Source organism: Salmo salar, chromosome 18, assembly GCF_965601325.2.
Source record: "Salmo salar chromosome 18, fSalSal1, whole genome shotgun sequence".
Lineage (NCBI taxonomy): Eukaryota > Metazoa > Chordata > Actinopteri > Salmoniformes > Salmonidae > Salmo > Salmo salar.
The window spans coordinates 82,227,020-82,246,135 of NC_138308.1; the positions used below are offsets into that span (position 1 = coordinate 82,227,020).

At 44.3% G+C, this 19,116-nt stretch overlaps 1 protein-coding gene across 1 annotated transcript in view; it reads left to right on the forward strand.

Moving 5' to 3' along the window:
• LOC106577839 (ventral anterior homeobox 2) overlaps positions 1–18,810 on the forward strand; it is a 43,391-nt gene extending 24,581 nt beyond the window's left edge. The window contains exon 3 of the mRNA XM_014156203.3: positions 13,475–18,810. Within this exon, the coding sequence (XP_014011678.1) occupies positions 13,475–13,972 (498 nt within the window). The 3' untranslated portion in view covers positions 13,973–18,810. The remainder of the gene's footprint in view (positions 1–13,474) is intronic.
• The last annotated feature ends 306 nt before the right edge of the window (positions 18,811–19,116 follow it).

Sequence of the window (19,116 nt, forward strand, 5' to 3'; positions counted from 1 at the left end):
ACCGAGAACCCGATGGTCACTGACAGAGCTCTAGAGTTCCTCTGTCGAGATGGGAGAACCTTCCAGAAGGAATACCATCTCTGCAGCACTCCACCAATCAGGCCTTTATGGTAGAGTGGCCAGACGGAAGCCACTCCTCAGTGAAAGGCACATGACAGGATGCTTGGTGTTTGCCAAAAGGCACCTAAAGACTTTTAGTCCATGAGAAACAAGATTCTCTGGTCTGAATAACCCAAGATTGAACTCTTTGGCCTGAATGCCAAGCATTAGGTCTGGAGGAAACCTGGCACCATCCCTACGGTGAAGCATGGTGGTGGCAGCAGCAGCATCCTGTGGGCATGTCTTTCAGCAGCAGGGACTGGGAGACTAGTCAGGATCGAGGCAAAGATGAACGGAGCAAAGTACAGAGAGATCCTTGATGAAAATCTGCTCCATAGCGCTCAGGACCTCAGACTGGGGAGAAGGTTCACCTTCCAACAGGACAACCACCTTAAGCACACAGCCAAGACAATGCAGGAGTGGCTTCGGAACAAGTCTCTTGCCAGAGCCCAACCCGATCGAACATCTCTAGAGAGACCTGAAAATAGGTGTGCAGCGACGCTCCCCATCCAACCCGACAGAGCTTGAGAGGCTCTGCAGAGAAGAATGGGAGAAACTCCCCAAATACAGCTGTGCCAAGCTTGTTGCATCAAACCCAAGAAGACTTGATGCTGTAATCGCTGCCAAAGGTGCTACAACAAAGTACTGAGTAAAGGGTCTGAATACTTATGTAAATGTAATAAGTTGGTTATTTATTTTTAATCAATTAGCAAACATTTCTAAAACCTGTTTTTGCTTTGTCATTATGGGGTATTGTGTGTAGATTGATGAAAAAACAAAAGTATGTAACGTAAAAAAATGTGGAAAAAGTCAAGGGGTCTGAATACTTTCCTAAGGCACTGTATATGGAGCCCCAGATGAGCTATGCCCTGGGTTAGCCCAAACAGTTGTCTTAACACGTAATCTAACCCGGCCCAGACCTGTCCTGTCTTCAGCTTGTGTAGTAGTGGACACAGGCCTACCCTGTAGCAGTCCAGCTATCCTGCATGTTGTACTCTTGGTCTATCCTCTGCTCTGCTATCCTACATCTGTTCTGCCCAGCCCTGCTCTGCCCTGCCCAGCCCTGCTCTGCCTAGCCCTGCCCCGCCCATTTGACACATCTAAAGCCTTTTCTTTTGGGGTGTTGCTATAGGCCACCAAGTGCTAACAGTCAGTATCTAAATAATATGTGTGAAATGCTTGATAGTGTATGTGATGTAAACAGAGAGGTCTACTTTCTTGGGGACCTGAATATTGACTGGTTTTCATCAAACTGTCCGCTCAAGAGGAAGCTTCTTACTGTAACCAGTGCCTGTAATCTGGTTCAGGTTATTAATCAACCTACCAGGGTGTTTACAAACACTACAGGAACAAAATCATCCACATGTATCGATCACATTTTTACTAAGCTGGGCCTTAAGTAGTGTATAAGAGATCATACAAAAGATTTTGCTGTGACTCTTATTAGGATGATGTTAAAAATATTTGTTGGTCTGATGTGATTAATAAGGAGCATCCAGATGCTGCACTTGATGAATTTATGAAATTGCTTCTTCCAATTATTGATAAACATGCACCTGTTAAGAAACTGACTGTTAGAACTGTTAAGGCTCCATGGATTGATGAGGCATTGAAACATTGTATGGTTGAATGAGATGGGGCAAAAGGAGTGGCTAATAAGTCTGGCTGTACATCTGACTGGCTTACTTACTGCAAATTTGAGAAATTATGTGACTAAACTCAACAAAAGAAGAAGAAACTTTGTTATGAAGCCAAGATCAATGATATAAAGAATGATGGAAAACAAGTTTGGAGTACTTTAAATGAAATTATGGGCAGAAAGACAAATTCAACTCCATCTTATTCATCACAAGACCATTTGATGTTGCCAATTATGTTTACGATTATTTCATTGGCAAAGTGGGCAAACTTAGGCAGGAAATGACCACGACAAACAGTGAGCAATTATATTCATGTATAAAATAATAATAATGAATGAAAAGCAGTGCAAGTTTGAATTTTGTAAAGTTAGTGTGGGAGAGGTGGATTTTTTTTTGTTAACTATCAATAATGACGAACCTTAGATGGAAAGCTAATGAGGATGATAGCTGACTATAGCCACTCCTATCTGTCATATTTTTAATCTAAGCCTAGAGGAAAGTCTTTGTCCTCAGGCCTGGAGGGAAGCCACAGTAATTCCCCTACCCAAGAGTGTAAAGCGGCCTTTACTGGTTCTAACAACAGACCTATAAGCTTGCTGCCAGCTCTTAGCAAACTGTTGGAAAAAATGGTGTTTGACCAAATACAATGCTATTTCTTTGTAAACAAATTAACAACAGACTTTCAGCATGCTTATAGAGAAGAGCACTCAACATGTACTGCACTGACACAAATGACTGATGATTGGTTGAAAGACATTCACAATAAGAAGATTGTGGGAGCTGTACTGTTAAATGTCAGTGCAGCCTTTGATATTATTGACCATAACCTGTTAAGTGCTATGGCTTTTCAACCTCTGCCATATCGTGGATTCAGAGATATCTATCTAATAGAACTCAAAGGATTTTCTTTAATGGAAGTGTCTCTAATGTCAAACATCTAAAGTGTGGTGTACCGCAGGGCAGCTCTCTTGGCCCTCTACTCTTTTCTATTTTTACCAATGACCTGTCACTGGCATTAAACAAAGAATGTGTGTCCATGTATACTGATGATTCAACCATATACGCATCAGCAACCACAGCTAATGAAGTCAATGAAACCCTTAACATAGAGTTGCAGTCTCTTTTGGAATGGGTGGCCAGTAATAAACTGGTCCTGAACATCTCTAAAACTAAGAGCATTGTATTTGGAGCAAATCATTCCTTAAGTGCTAGACCTCAGCTGAATCTGGTAATGAATGGTGTGGCTGTTGAACAAGTTGAGGAGACTAAATTACTTGGCGTTACATTAGATTGTAAACTGTCATGGTCAAAACATATAGATTAAATGGTTGCAAAGATGGGGAGAGGTCTGTTCGTAATAAAGAGATGCTCTGCTTTTTTGACACCACACTCCAAAAAGCAAGATCTGTTTTGTTTAATCTTGATTATTGTCCAGTCGTGTGGTCCAGTGCTGCAAGGAAAGACCTAGTTAAGCTGTAGCTGGCCCGGAACAGAGAGCGGGACGTTTTGCTCTTCATTGTAATTAGAGGGCTAATATTACTACTATGCATGCCAGTCTCTCTTGGCTAAGAGTTGAGAGACTGACTGCATCACTTCTTCTTTTTATAAGAAACATTAATGTGTTAAAAAAAACAAATTGTTACACACAGCTCTGACGCACACACTTATCCCACCAGACATGCCACCAGGGGCCTTTTCAAAGTCCCCAAATCCAGAACAAATTCAAAAAAACATACAGTATTATATAGAGCCCTTATTGCATGGAACTTCCTTCCATCTCATATTGCTCAAATAAACAGCAAACCTGGTTTCAAAAAACAGATAAAGCAACACCTCGCGACACAACGCCTCTCCCCTATTTGACCTAGATAGTCTGTGTGTATGCATTGATATGTAGGCTACGTGTGCCTTTTACAAAATGTATGTAGTTCTATCCTTGAGCTGTTCTTGTCTACTGATGTTCTGTATTATGCCATTCTGTATTATGTTTCATGTTTTGTGTGGAAGAGTAGCTGCAGGAAGAGTAGCTGCTGCTTTTGCAACAGATAATGGGGATCCTAATAAAATAACAAAATACCAATACTCTGCTTTGTCCAGCCCTGCCCATCCCTGCCCTACCCAGCTCTGACACGGCCATGCCCTGCCCAGCCCAGCCCTGCCCATCCCTGCCCTACCCAGCTCTGACACGGCCATGCCCTGCCCAGCCCAGCTCTGACACGGCCATGCCCTGCCCAGCCCAGCTCTGACACGGCCATGCCCTGCCCAGCCCAGCTCTGACACGGCCATGCCCTGCCCAGCCCAGCTCTGACACGGCCATGCCCTGCCCAGCCCAGTTCTGACACGGCCATTCCCTGCCCAGCCCAGCTCTGACACGGCCATGCCCTGCCCAGCCCAGCTCTGACACGGCCATGCCCTGCCCAGCCCAGTTCTGACACGGCCATGCCCTGCCCAGCCCAGCTCTGACCCGGCCATGCCCTGCCCAGCCCAGCTCTGACACGGCCATGCCCTGCCCAGCCCAGCTCTGACACAGCCATGCCCTGCCCAGCCCAGCTCTGACACGGCCATGCCCTGCCCAACCCAGCTCTGTCCCGGCCATGCCCTGCCCAGCCCAGCTCTGACCCGGCCATGCCCTAGTAGAAGCGGTGGGGAGGGTGAGGGCTTGTGAGGGCAAATCCTGGTCATGCCAGCCCAGCTCTCTCTCTTTCTCTCCCCCTCTCTCTCAGTAATCTCTGCCCCATCTCTGAACCCTGGATCCCATTAGGACGGATTTATTTCCAATAGTGTAGATGTATGGAGAGGGAAGAGATTTGCTTTCTTTCTCTTTTCATAATTTCCCCCATAGTAAAGTCCCCTGTAAACCTTAGGGTTTTTCCTCAAGAGGACGACCGTGAAATGAACGGCCCAACCTCCTCCAGCTACCTCTCACCTCAGCCCCTGGCTAAGCCGTGCCCCATCGAGGAGGCGCAGAGAGGTGATTGTCTGAAAGTCTGTGGGTTATCACCCAATTGGGAGGAATTAGGAACACACAGGAATCAGTCAGAGGCTTTGCTTGAAAAACCCTGATTTGGTATGTGGTATTTTTAACTTAGACACGTATAGTATACTGTATACATAAAGAGGATTAAGACAAGACTGAGACTGTGGATAGGGGCCCAGGTCTTTACTACTCTAAGTCTAAGATGTGGCGTCAGTATCCTTCTCAGCTGGGAAGGATCACTCCCCAATCTCATTATACACATACTAATGGTCTGCTGAGACCATGGTGACCTGAAAGGGACTCAACTAACCGACAGTTCTATCCAGGGTTGGGACAATTCCCTTTCAATTTCAGTCAATTTAGAATGTAAACCAAATTCCAATTCCAAATTTTCTACATTGAAAAGCATTGGTTTCTGTTCTGTGGTTGAGCGGCGATCTCGTGCTTTACAGACCTAAGAGCTCTCTATGACTGCTGTGTGTGATGTCAATGCAGCAGCTCACGGCCGCGTTGTGTGTGCCCTGTCCTTGCCATACTGCTGCTAGTCATATAGGTTAGGTAGGTCCTACTCATCGTGGATGCGTTTCAAATGGCACAATATTCACTCTATAGTGCATGGGCCTGGGTCAAGAGTACCCTGCCCTGCCCTGCCCAGCCATGCTCTGCCCAGCCATGCTCTGCCCTGCCCAGCCCTACCCTGGGCTCCCGAGTGGCGCAGTGGTCTAAGGCACTGCATCTCAGTGCTAGAGGCGTCACTACAGACACCCTGGTTCAAATTCAGGCTGTATCACCTGCTGTGATTGGGAGTCCCATAGGGTGGTGGACAATTGGCCCAGCGTCGTCTGGGTTTGGCTGGTGGATAGTTGGCCCAGCGTCGTCTGGGTTTGGCTGGTGGACAGTTGGCCCAGCGTCGTCTGGGTTTGGCCGGTGGACAGTTGGCCCAGCGTCGTCTGGGTTTGGCCGGTGGACAGTTGGCCCAGCGTCGTCTGGGTTTGGCCGGTGTAGGCCGTTATTGTAACTGGAACTCACTCCGCTTCGCTGTACCAATCCACCAATCCCCTCTTTAGCTTAATTAGATGGCAGTGTTCTCCAGATAAAGAGGGGATGAGTTGACGCTGGTAGCGTGTCCTGTATGTGTACACTACGTGATCTGTGACAGTCCTATACATGTATGTGTACATTATGCGCATGTGAGTGTGGACATGTAGGCTGCATGTTAGAGTGAACACTATACTACATGATCTGTGCCAAGAGATGTGTTCATCTCATGGTGAATGTATAGAGTGGCGGAGAGAGAATACGAAGGAGAATGTGACAGAGGGTTTATTCTCGATATGAAAACGCAGCGATCGCATTCTTCCAGTCAGCTCACTTCAATGGGTCATGTGTGGTGATCGCCTTGCCCCGGTCGAATGCCATTTCACACACAAAAACGTACGAATGCACACACATGCACGCATGCACACTCACACCCGAGGGGTGAGGAAAAGAGCAGTAAGTCAGTGACGATTGTATACATTTTTCATGAGTATGATTTCTCTGTGTGTGCAAACGCATCTGATCTCCCCTGACCCCCATTACCCTGTGTGTGTGTGAGCAAACACATCTGATCTCCCCTGACCCCCATTACCCTGTGTGTGTGTGATCAAACACATCTGATCTCCCCTGACCCCCATTACCCTGTGTGTGTGTGTGTGTGTGTGAGCAAACGCATCTGATCTCCCCTGACCCCCATTACCCTGTGTGTGTGTGTGAGCAAACACATCTGATCTCCCCTGACCCCCATTACCCTGTGTGTGTGTGTGTGAGCAAACGCATCTGATCTCCCCTGACCCCCATTACCCTGTGTGTGTGTGTGTGAGCAAACACATCTGATCTCCCCTGACCCCCATTACCCTGTGTGTGTGTGTGAGCAAACGCATCTGATCTCCCCTGACCCCCATTACCCTGTGTGTGTGTGTGTGAGCAAACACATCTGATCTCCCCTGACCCCCATTACCCTGTGTGTGTGTGATCAAACACATCTGATCTCCCCTGACCCCCATTACCCTGTGTGTGTGTGTGAGCAAACGCATCTGATCTCCCCTGACCCCCATTACCCTGTGTGTGTGTGTGAGCAAACACATCTGATCTCCCCTGACCCCCATTACCCTGTGTGTGTGTGTGTGTGAGCAAACACATCTGATCTCCCCTGACCCCCATTACCCTGTGTGTGTGTGATCAAACACATCTGATCTCCCCTGACCCCCATTACACTGTGTGTGTGTGTGAGCAAACACATCTGATCTCCCCTGACCCCCATTACCCTGTGTGTGTGTGTGAGCAAACGCATCTGATCTCCCCTGACCCCCATTACCCTGTGTGTGTGTGTGTGTGAGCAAACACATCTGATCTCCCCTGACCCCCATTACCCTGTGTGTGTGTGTGAGCAAACGCATCTGATCTCCCCTGACCCCCATTACCCTGTGTGTGTGTGAGCAAACACATCTGATCTCCCCTGACCCCCATTACCCTGTGTGTGTGTGTGAGCAAACGCATCTGATCTCCCCTGACCCCCATTACCCTGTGTGTGTGTGATCAAACACATCTGATCTCCCCTGACCCCCATTACCCTGTGTGTGTGTGTGATCAAACACATCTGATCTCCCCTGACCCCCATTACCCTGTGTGTGTGTGATCAAACGCATCTGATCTCCCCTGACCCCCATTACCCTGTGTGTGTGTGATCAAACACATCTGATCTCCCCTGACCCCCATTACCCTGTGTGTGTGTGATCAAACACATCTGATCTCCCCTGACCCCCATTACGCCGTGTGTGTGTGTGGAGCAAACACATCTGATCTCCCCTGACCCCCATTACCCTGTGTGTGTGTGATCAAACGCATCTGATCTCCCCTGACCCCCATTACCCTGTGTGTGTGTGATCAAACGCATCTGATCTCCCCTGACCCCCATTACCCTGTGTGTGTGTGATCAAACGCATCTGATCTCCCCTGACCCCCATTACCCTGTGTGTGTGTGTGAGCAAACGCATCTGATCTCCCCTGACCCCCATTACCCTGTGTGTGTGCGTAGCCCCCCCCAAACCACACGCTATACATTAAAGCACCTGCGCATCAATTAAACATCCAGAAACAAGCACAGTCAGAACAGTTCAGTGCAGTACACTACAGTACAGTACACTACAGTACAGTACACTACAGTGCAGTACACTACAGTACACTACACTACAGTACACTACAGTACAGTACACTACAGTACACTACACTACAGTACACTACAGGTACAGTACAGTACACTACAGTACAGTACACTACAGTGCAGTACACTACAGTACACTACACTACAGTACAGTACACTACAGTACACTACAGTACAGTACACTACAGTACAGTACAGTACACTACAGTACAGTACACTACAGTACAGTACACTGCAGTACAGTACACTGCAGTACAGTACACTACAGTACAGTACAGTACACTACAGTACAGTACACTACAGTGCAGTACACTGCAGTACAGTACACTGCAGTACAGTACACTACAGTACAGTACAGTACAGTACACTGCAGTACAGTACACTACAGTACAGTACACTACAGTGCAGTACACTACAGTACAGTACACTACAGTACAGTACAGTACACTGCAGTACAGTACACTGCAGTACAGTACACTACAGTACAGTACACTGCAGTACAGTACACTGCAGTACAGTACACTACACTACAGTGCACTACACTACAGTGCAGTACACTACAGTGCAGTACACTACAGTACAGTACACTACAGTGCAGTACACTGCAGTACAGTACAGTGCAGTACACTGCAGTGCAGTACAGTGCAGTACACTGCAGTACAGTACAGTGCAGTACAGTACACTGCAGTACAGTACACTGCAGTGCAGTACACTGCAGTGCAGTACAGTACAGTGCAGTACAGTGCAGTGCACTACACTACAGTGCAGTACACTGCAGTGCAGTGCAGTACAGTGCAGTACAGTGCAGTGCAGTACAGTGCAGTACAGTGCAGTGCAGTACAGTGCAGTAAAGTGCAGAACAGTACAGCACAGAGCAGTGAAGTGCAGTACACTGCAGTACAGTGGAATACCATGCAGTGCAGTACAGTGCAGTAAAGTACAGTCCAGTGCAGTAAAGTACTGTCCAGTGCTGTACAATGAAGTACAGTGAAGTACAGTGACAGCAGAACAGTGCTGTGCAGTACAGTGCAGAACAGTGCAGTGAGAGATGAGATCTTTGCTTTGCCCTTTCTTTGTCTCTCAGTTGAAACCGGGTTAGGCAACACCAGCATCCTAGATACCATTGAAACCTATCCCTGTGGTTATAGCTTTGACTTACTTGGGCCAGCGTGTTAGATACTTTAGTCTCTGTTGTCATTGGTGGCACCAGAATTGATTCCACTCTCACACCCACTGACTGACAAGGTCCCCATTCCACTCCCATTTTACTCTAATCCCTCCCCCTTGTCTGCATCAACCTACCGGTGCAATCAAATATCATTTAATCTCTGAGAAGTTAAGCTAATTTATTATTCACTTTACATGTACATACTGTATTCTCCACATAGCCCATCCTATATAACTACTGTTGTACATACTGTATTCTCCACATAGCCCATCCTATATAACTACTGTTGTACATACTGTATTCTCCACATAGCTCATCCTATATAACTACTGCTGTACATAATGTATTCTCCACATAGCTTATGCTTTATAACTACTGCTGTACATACTGTATTCTCCACATAGCCCATCCTATATAACTACTGCTGTACATACTGTATTCTCCACATAGCTCATCCTATTTAACTACTGCTGTACATACTATATTCTCCACATAGCTTATGCTTTATAACTACTGCCGTACATACTGTATTCTCCACATAGCTCATCCTATATAAGTACTGCTGTACATACTGTATTCTCCACATAGCTCATCCTATTTAACTACTGCTGTACATACTGTATTCTCCACATAGCTCATCATATATAACTACTGCTGTACATACTGTATTCTCCACATAGCTCATCATATATAACTACTGCTGTACATACTGTATTCTCCACATAGCTCATCATATATAACTACTGCTGTACATACTGTATTCTCCACATAGCTCATCATATATAACTACTGCTGTACATACTGTATTCTCCACATAGCTCATCATATATAACTACTGCTGTACATACTGTATTCTCCACATAGCCCATCCTATATAACTACTGCTGTACATACTGTATTCTCCACATAGCTCATCCTATTTAACTACTGCTGTACATACTGTATTCTCCACATAGCTCATCATATATAACTACTGCTGTACATACTGTATTCTCCACATAGCTCATCATATATAACTACTGCTGTACATACTGTATTCTCCACATAGCTCATCATATATAACTACTGCTGTACATACTGTATTCTCCACATAGCTCATCATATATAACTACTGCTGTACATACTGTATTCTCCACATAGCCCATCCTATATAACTACTGCTGTACATACTATATTCTCCACATAGCTCATCCTATATAATTACTGCAGTACATACTGTATTCTCCACATAGCTCATCCTATTTAACTACTGCTGTACATACTGTATTCTCCACATAGCTCATCCTATTTAACTACTGCTGTACATACTGTATTCTCCACATAGCTCATCATATATAACTACTGCTGTACATACTGTATTCTCCACATAGCTCATCATATATAACTACTGCTGTACATACTGTATTCTCCACATAGCTCATCATATATAACTACTGCTGTACATACTGTATTCTCCACATAGCCCATCATATATAACTACTGCTGTACATACTGTATTCTCCACATAGCCCATCCTATATAACTACTGCTGTACATACTGTATTCTCCACATAGCTCATCCTATTTAACTACTGCTGTACATACTGTATTCTCCACATAGCTCATCATATATAACTACTGCTGTACGTACTGTATTCTCCACATAGCTCATCATATATAACTACTGCTGTACATACTGTATTCTCCACATAGCTCATCATATACAACTACTGCTGTACATACTGTATTCTCCACATAGCTCATCATATATAACTACTGCTGTACATACTGTATTCTCCACATAGCCCATCCTATATAACTACTGCTGTACATACTATATTCTCCACATAGCTCATCCTATATAATTACTGCAGTACATACTGTATTCTCCACATAGCTCATCCTATTTAACTACTGCTGTACATACTGTATTCTCCACATAGCTCATCCTATTTAACTACTGCTGTACATACTGTATTCTCCACATAGCTCATCCTATTTAACTACTGCTGTACATACTGTATTCTCCACATAGCTCATCCTATTTAACTACTGCTGTACATACTGTATTCTCCACATAGCTCATCCTATATAACTACTGCCGTACATGCTTTTTTCCTACTTATATTGTCCATACTGTCTGTGCGCACCACATATTTATATTCTGTACTCTGACATTACTCGTTCTGATATTTTTTCATTTCTTTTTTTTCCGAAGTATTTTATCTCCAGGGAATATTTCTGCATTAGTATTGTACTGTTAGACATTTACTGCACTGCTAGAGCTGGAAACACAAGCATTTTGCTGCACCTGCTTTAACATCTGCTAAACGTTGATTTGATTAGAGTGGAGAGAGATGAGAGTAAAACCGATCAATCATGGTTGAACCCAGCGGGAAATACAACAGTGTTGATCCAATGAAGTGTACTGGGGGTTGTCTCTGTATGTATACTGCTTGTGTCTGTGCGTGCATGGATGGCCAGACACTTAGCTAGTTATCACGTGTCACCAACTTGTGGAAATAACATATACTATCATATACTTTACTGTAGCCTCCACTGAAAGAATATACAGTGAGGGAAAAAAGTATTTGATCCCCTGCTGATTTTGTACGTTTGCCCACTGACAAAGAAATGATCAGTCTGTAATTTTAATGGTAGGTTTATTTGAACAGTGAGAGACAGAATAACAACAACAAAAAATCCAGAAAAATGCATGTCAAAAATGTTATAAATTGATTTCCATTTTAATGAGGGAAATAAGTATTTGACCCCTCTGCAAAACATGACTTAGTACTTGGTGGCAAACCCCTTGTTGGCAATCACAGAGGTCAGACATTTCTTGTAGTTGGCCACCAGGTTTGCACACATCTCAGGAGGGATTTTGTCCCACTCCTCTTTGCAGTCTCTTCTCCAAGTCATTAAGGTTTCGAGGCTGACGTTTGGCAACTCGAACCTTCAGCTCCCTCCACAGATTTTCTATGGGATTAAGGTCTGGAGACTGGCTAGGCCACTCCAGGACCTTAATGTGCTTCTTCTTGAGCCACTCCTTTGTTGCCTTGGCCGTGTGTTTTGAGTCATTGTCATGCTGGAGATTTGATGGTACGTGGCCCCGTCCATCGTCCCTTTGATGCGGTGAAGTTGTCCTGTCCCCTTAGCAGAAAAACACCCCCAAAGCATAATGTTTCCACCTCCATGTTTGACGGTGTGGATGGTGTTCTTGGGGTCATAGGCAGCATTCCTCCTCCTCCAAACACGGCGAGTTGAGTTGATGCCAAAGAGCTCCATTTTGGTCTCATCTGACCACAACACTTTCACCCAGTTGTCCTCTGAATCATTCAGATGTTCATTGGCAAACTTCAGATGGGCATGTATATGTGCTTTCCTGAGCAGGGGGACCTTGCGGGCGCTGCAGGATTTCAGTCCTACACGGCGTAGTGTGTTCCCAATTGTTTTCTTGGTGACTATGGTCCCAGCTGCCTTGAGATCATTGACAAGATCCTCCTGTGTTTTTCTGGGCTGATTCCTCACCGTTCTCATGATCATTGCAACTCCACGAGGTGAGATCTTGCATGGAGCCCCAGGCCGAGGGAGATTGACAGTTCTTTTGTGTTTCTTCCATTTGCGAATAATCGCACCAACTGTTGTCACCTTCTCACCAAGCTGCTTGGTGATGGTCTTGTAGCCCATTCCATCCTTGTGTAGGTCTACAATCTTGTCCCTGACATCCTTGGAGAGCTCTTTGGTCTTGGCCATGGTGGAGAGTTTGGAATCTGATTGATTGATTGATTGATTGCTTCTCTGGACAGGTGTCTTTTATACAGGTAACAAACTGAGATTAGGAGCACTCCCTTTAAGAATGTGCTCCTAATCTCAGCTCGTTACCTGTATAAAAGACACCTGGGAGCCAGAAATCTTTCTGATTGAGAGGGGGTCAAATACATATTTCCCTCAATAAAATGCAAATCAATTTATAACATTTTTGACATGTTTTTCTGGATTTATTTGTTGTTATTCTTTCTCTCACTGTTCAAATAAACCTACCATTAAAATTATAGACTGATCATTTAGTTGTCAGTGGGCAAACGTACAAAATCAGCAGGGGATCAAATACTTTTTTCCCTCACTGTAGTTATGTATCGTAACTCTCAACTTGGAGGTGCCTTCTTGACAATGACTTGCTGAATTAAATAACGGTTTCATTTTCATAAAAGTTTCATGCAACAGTATTAACCGGAATCCAATGATGGCTAAGATGATTGTTGAGACAGAATCTGTGTTTGTGTAGTTTGAACTAGACATAAGTAAGAGTTATTATTTATCCTATTGTCTGCTGATTTAGTGAACCGTTCAATGAATAAAACCATGTTTTAACTCTTTAGTCTGTCTCACTTCTTCTGTCTTTATAGGTTAAAGTGTGGTTCCAGAACCGTCGCACCAAGCAGAAGAAGGACACGACCAAGGACACTGACAAGCGCTCCTCCTCCACCTCGGAGTCACTGGCCACCTGTAACATTTTGCGTCTCCTCGAACAGGGCCGCCTCCTCTCCGCCCCGCCCCCCAATCCCCCATTGGGCCACCACCCAGGAAATGGCTCCCTATTGGTCAGCTCCGGAGGGGGCTCCTCCTCGCCAGGGGTGAGTAGAAGCACGCCACCAGGAAATGGCGTTCTTGGCATGGGTGGAACTTTCGGGCTGTCACTGCCCTCCCTGGGAGGGACTTCCCCTTCGCCACGTCTGGGCATGCCGCCGCCGCACTCACTCTGCTTCTCAATGCCGCTGCTAGGGGGCGCTCATCATGAACTGGCGTCTGGGTACGGGTGCGGGTCCTCGGCGTTCGAGCCATACATGCGGCTGGACAGGATCTCCAAGGATGGAGATCTAAGTGGGAAGAAGAGAGTTTCCTAAAAAGCGGCCATTAAGGGGTTGGGATGACTCCCCCCCCCCCCCCGCCTCTGGTCTCCCACCTATCCACCCACCAACATTGCTGTCCATCATTGGTTGGCTCATCATCATTGTTCAGCTACTGCCTGCCACGGGGGGGTGGGGTGTTACGGAACAGGACCACGTGGTGTGACAGACAGGGGTGATGATGATGCCCGTCACACACAAAAACTTTGCTTGTGAATTATTTGGGAGAAATGAAATGTGTGTGTGATTCACACGGAGAACAGATCTTTTTTTCTTAACGCTTCTCCTCCTTAGTTCACTTTGTCCAGTCAGTGCGTTTGTGTGATCGTTCTCTTCTTTCTTTCTTTCTTTCTTTCTTTCTTTCTTTCTTTCTTTCTTTCTTTCTTTCTTTCTTTCTTTCTTTCTTTCTTTCTTTCTTTCTTTCTTTCTTTCTTTCTTTCTTTCTGTTCCATAATGTTTTTTAAAAGCCTGACATTGTAGAAAAGGCCCTGACTGAGTCAGTGTAAGTGAATAAGCGTGATGTCGTCTATAGATTACATTACAATACAAAGGAGTGCAACCAGTTACCCCTTTAACATATTACATACATTCCAGCAAAATGACCAGGTTTCCCATCATGTGGCAGTTTTCTGCCAGAGCGTTCCAAGTAAAATAATCATACGCGTTAGCAGTTTCTAATGTTAATTTGCACAGTATGGTGTCCAACACTGATTCCTGTAAATTCTGTATTTGGTTGGTTGTGTGTGTATTTAAAAAAATGTGGACAAGTAATGTGTGAACTAAAGCTAGTCCTAGGTCAAATCCATGCTATGAAGAAGAAAAAGCGGTTGAGAAAAGGTACTGGGGGTTACAGTATGTCCTTGCCAAAGTAACGGGTTAGCGACAGCGCCATTAGCTTGGCCTCTGCTCTGCGCTACATCCTCACGTCGTCGTGTCGTCCAATCAACTGGAGTAAATCTAGGTCAACCTGAGGAGTTTGACCTCTGACCTCTAACCCCCTGACCTTTTATCCTCTCCCATGAGATTAACTCTTGATGTGTAATTCACGGGTGACAGTATCACTCCGTATGCTTTACCATTGGCTACAGAGACTACTCTCTGGTTAAAAGCCACCCACCCGCAGGTTGCCACAACGACCCCCCGGTTTAGATCATCTTTGAATGTTTGCAAACAAAAAGGGCTCATCATCGTTGGGGGGCGGGGTGGGGGGTGAATTTGTTTAACTGTACATAAAAAGCGACCCATCTGTCCCGTACATATCCCACCACAGCCCCCTTTGCTTGGTCTGGCCAAACACTCCTTATCCCAAATCTTGTGTTTGAATGTTGTTCACGTAGGTTTGGTACACACACACACACACACACACACACACACACACACACACACACACACACACACACACACACACACACACACAGAATTTCTAACCGGTTCATATCAATCCTTCTCCTTATCTCATGGAAGTCTGTGTGTGATGTTCTGATGGGTCAACAGATACTGTAGGGTGCAGTAGGCATCTCTTTTCAACTGGTTTCTTCTCTCAAGTCATAATAAGCTTTTTTTTTATGTATATGTTTTCTCAGATTGGTACTTTCAATGGCTTCTTTTTTACCTTTACCTTTTTATTATTTAACAATTATATTTGGCTATTCCTTCCTAGACCCTCTCCCGCGCTCCAGACTCGCCCATTTACTTTGATCTAAAGCACTTTATGTTCCTTGAAGATTTTTATATGATCTCCCATCTCCCTCTTTTTTTAATATAGTTTGTTGTCATGTGGTAGACCGTGAAAGTTATTTGAGATCTTGAGGTATCAGATATTCACAGGTTGTATCGCCTGTAGGTACCGTTCTAAACACAGTGTATGCAGACTATCTGTTAAGAAGACAGGTTAAGGGTCAGTCAGAGATTCTGTACCTGTAGGTACCGTTCTAAACACAGCGTATGCAGACTATCTGTTAAGAAGACAGGTTAAGGGTCAGTCAGAGATTCTGGTTTCAGTTCAGACACGTTTCAAATTATTTTCTCAAAGAGACTCGAAGCTCCAAGCCCTGGTCACTGTAATTCGACCTCAGTTTGTCAATGTTAACTAGAGTTATCTCCCCTGGGTCTTTTGACAACTTTCTATTTCTCACCTCTAGCTTGGTGGTTTTCCTATTCATCGGGGCATGGACTCTACAAGGTGTTTAAAGCGTTCCACAGGAATTCTGGCCCATGTTGACTCCAATGCTTCCCACAGTTGTGTTAAGTTGGCTGGATGTCCTTTGGGTGGTGGGTCATTCTTGATACACATGGGAAACTGTTGAGCGTGAAAAACCCAGCAGCACTGCAGTTCTTGACACAAACCGGTGCACCTGGCACCTACTACTATACCCCGCACAAAGGGCAGTCATATGTTTTGTCTTGGCCATTCACCCTCTGAATGGCACACATACACAATCCATGTCTCAATTGTCTCAAGGCTTAAAAATCCTTCTTTAGCTTGTCACCTCCCCTTCATCTACACTGATTGAAGTGGATTTAACAAGTGACATTAATAAGGGTTTATAGCTTTCACCTGGATTCAACAGGTCAGTATATGTCATGGAAAGAGCAGGTGTTCTTAATGTTTTGTACACTCAGTGTATATGGATCACATTTTGAGCCCCCTATTTCTTGTTCTCGTGAAGGTCCTGGTTTGCTACGTGATAACATCAATAAAAAATTGCCAACCTTATCGCCAACCTTCACAAAAAAATCACCAAGGTCATCTACCTAAATTGATCCAAAGCCTGAAAAAATCCCCTTCTGTGAAAAAAGTGTTTGGGAAAAAGATTCTGATAGTAAAACAGCAGATTTGCTCTACTATGGTGTCTCTCTGACCTTCTGACCTTTCTCTGCCAGTCTCACCTTCACGTTGTCGTAGTGAAGCGCCGCTGTGGGTCTTGTAGTCATGGAAACCTCTCTGTTTGTGTGTTGTTGCTGTGGTTCTACCTGGGCTGTTGTTGAACATCATGTTATTTTCAATAAGCAGCATCCATAATTCATACCATCCTCCACCAAATATTGAAGGGAGAGGCAGACCAGAGAGGCAGGGAGGTAGGGAGATAGACAGGGAGGGAGGCAGAGAGGCAGGGATGTAGGGAGATAGGCAGGGAGGTAGGGAGAGAGGCACTGAGGGAGGGAGATAGACAGGCAGCCAGAAAAGCAGGTAGGCAGGAAGCAACTTAGCTAGCTTCCCACTTCTACTTCACTTCCTTTTTTGTCTTATTTCATCTTTCTTTTTTTTTGGTCCAGAACTCTTTGCTTCTCCCCTGCCGCTTTGTCAAAGGCATTCTCTCCTCACACTGTATTTATTTAAAAAAAAAATATTTTAACGGTATTCCTAGAAAACAATTATTTCCTCCTGTAAAGTCAAAGTGGTATTTTTTTTTGTCAGTTCTCAGTATCTCTGTCAAACTCAGATATTCACCCAGCTTCAATCCCTTCAAGACTTCCCCAGTAAACAACTAAACGAGTAGAGAAGTAACGGTCGCATGATCCCTCGCTCGCTCGTCTGACCATCTCTTTCAATAACAACTCCTTTTCCCGCAGCTGTACAGTCCTGTGTTTGTGTTGTATGTTCAGCCGATGCTGTTCTTGTGCACGTTGTTGGAACCACACGGAAAAGCAGCGCTAAAAATCTATTACGTGTGTTTCGTTTAAGGAGAGGCCGTTCTCATGTTCCAAAAATAACATTCAAAAGGCACCACAGAAGGAAATCTAACCTTTGCCCTTCCTGGGTAGAAGATGATAGTGCTTTCCTAGCAAATAGCTCAGCATCAAACAGTTTCTCTCTTTATTTCTCTGCTCTCGCTGACTTTTGTTACGCGTTATCTCCTGACACTGTGCAACACTGAAAATTCACCTTCATATACGAACAAACCCATGTCAGAGAGATGTGACCGGGGTTACAACATACCAGGGTTGGGGTCAATACCATTTCAATTCTGATTCTCTTCAATGCTTTTTAATAAGGAACATTTGGTATTGAAATTGGAATCTGGTTTACTTTATGAATTGAATGGAACTGAAATTGAATTGACCCCAAACCTGGAGAACACTGTTTCCTCTCCTCCTTCAGGCTCCCCAGGGCCCATATTCCCAAAGTATCTGACACACTTTGTAAATATGGGCCCGGTTCGTCTCTCTCTCTCTCTCTCTCTCTCCATGTACGTGGTGCTACTGTATCATGATTTTTATGGTTTTATGCGATTGTGTGGCAATGTTTGTTTATTTAAAAAAATAAGAAAATAAAGTACAGAGGGATTGTTTTGTTCTTATGCACAGGTCGGGTTATGTGAGGGTACAGTATATAAGGCCATACAGTACATTATTTCCTTTTGGCAGTAAAGTTAAAGCCTAATTCCCAGTCTGTATGTGCTTAGCCAACTATAATTTGTCATGCTGTTGGATAAAAGTACAAACTGATCTGTGATCAGGCTAAGTAAAAGTTGTCTTTGACCATGTCAAGTTAATCGGCACCGTTCTACTACTCACAGTGAAGAACAAACTACAATGTAAATATATGGGTATTAGCACAAGTATCTCCATCTCAGTACCATGTGATGTTTACAACAACAAGAAACAACAACAACAAGAAACAACAACAACAAGAAACAACAACAAAAAAAGACGGAAAAAATAAAAACGTGATATATGCTTTACAATTCTTTGTCTCATTAACAAATTGCACTTATTTAAAGAGATTTTCTTTGTGTTCTGGTTTGAAAAAGTGATTTTCAGGCTCTCTGGCTTGAAAGGACAAAATATTGTATAATATGTATTTTTATGCATATAAATATATGTCTATGTAACTTGGTCTGTCTGTCTCTTCTATTCACCACAACACTTCACGTAACTGACTTTAATTCATTCTTATGGACAACATCCTGTTCAAAACCAGGACTATGATCCAACAATGGCTGCGTGTGAACTGTAGCATTTGCTCTAGGGGAAATATATTTAATCTTATGCTGATTCACAAGTTGGCTACTAACTATACCCTCTCTGGATGACAAACAATTATATACCTCTCCTCTCCTCTCGTCCTTTTCCAGCAACACAGGGACAATTGACTCCAGGGTGCCAATTAAAATGATTGGCGCCTTTATTTGAGAGGG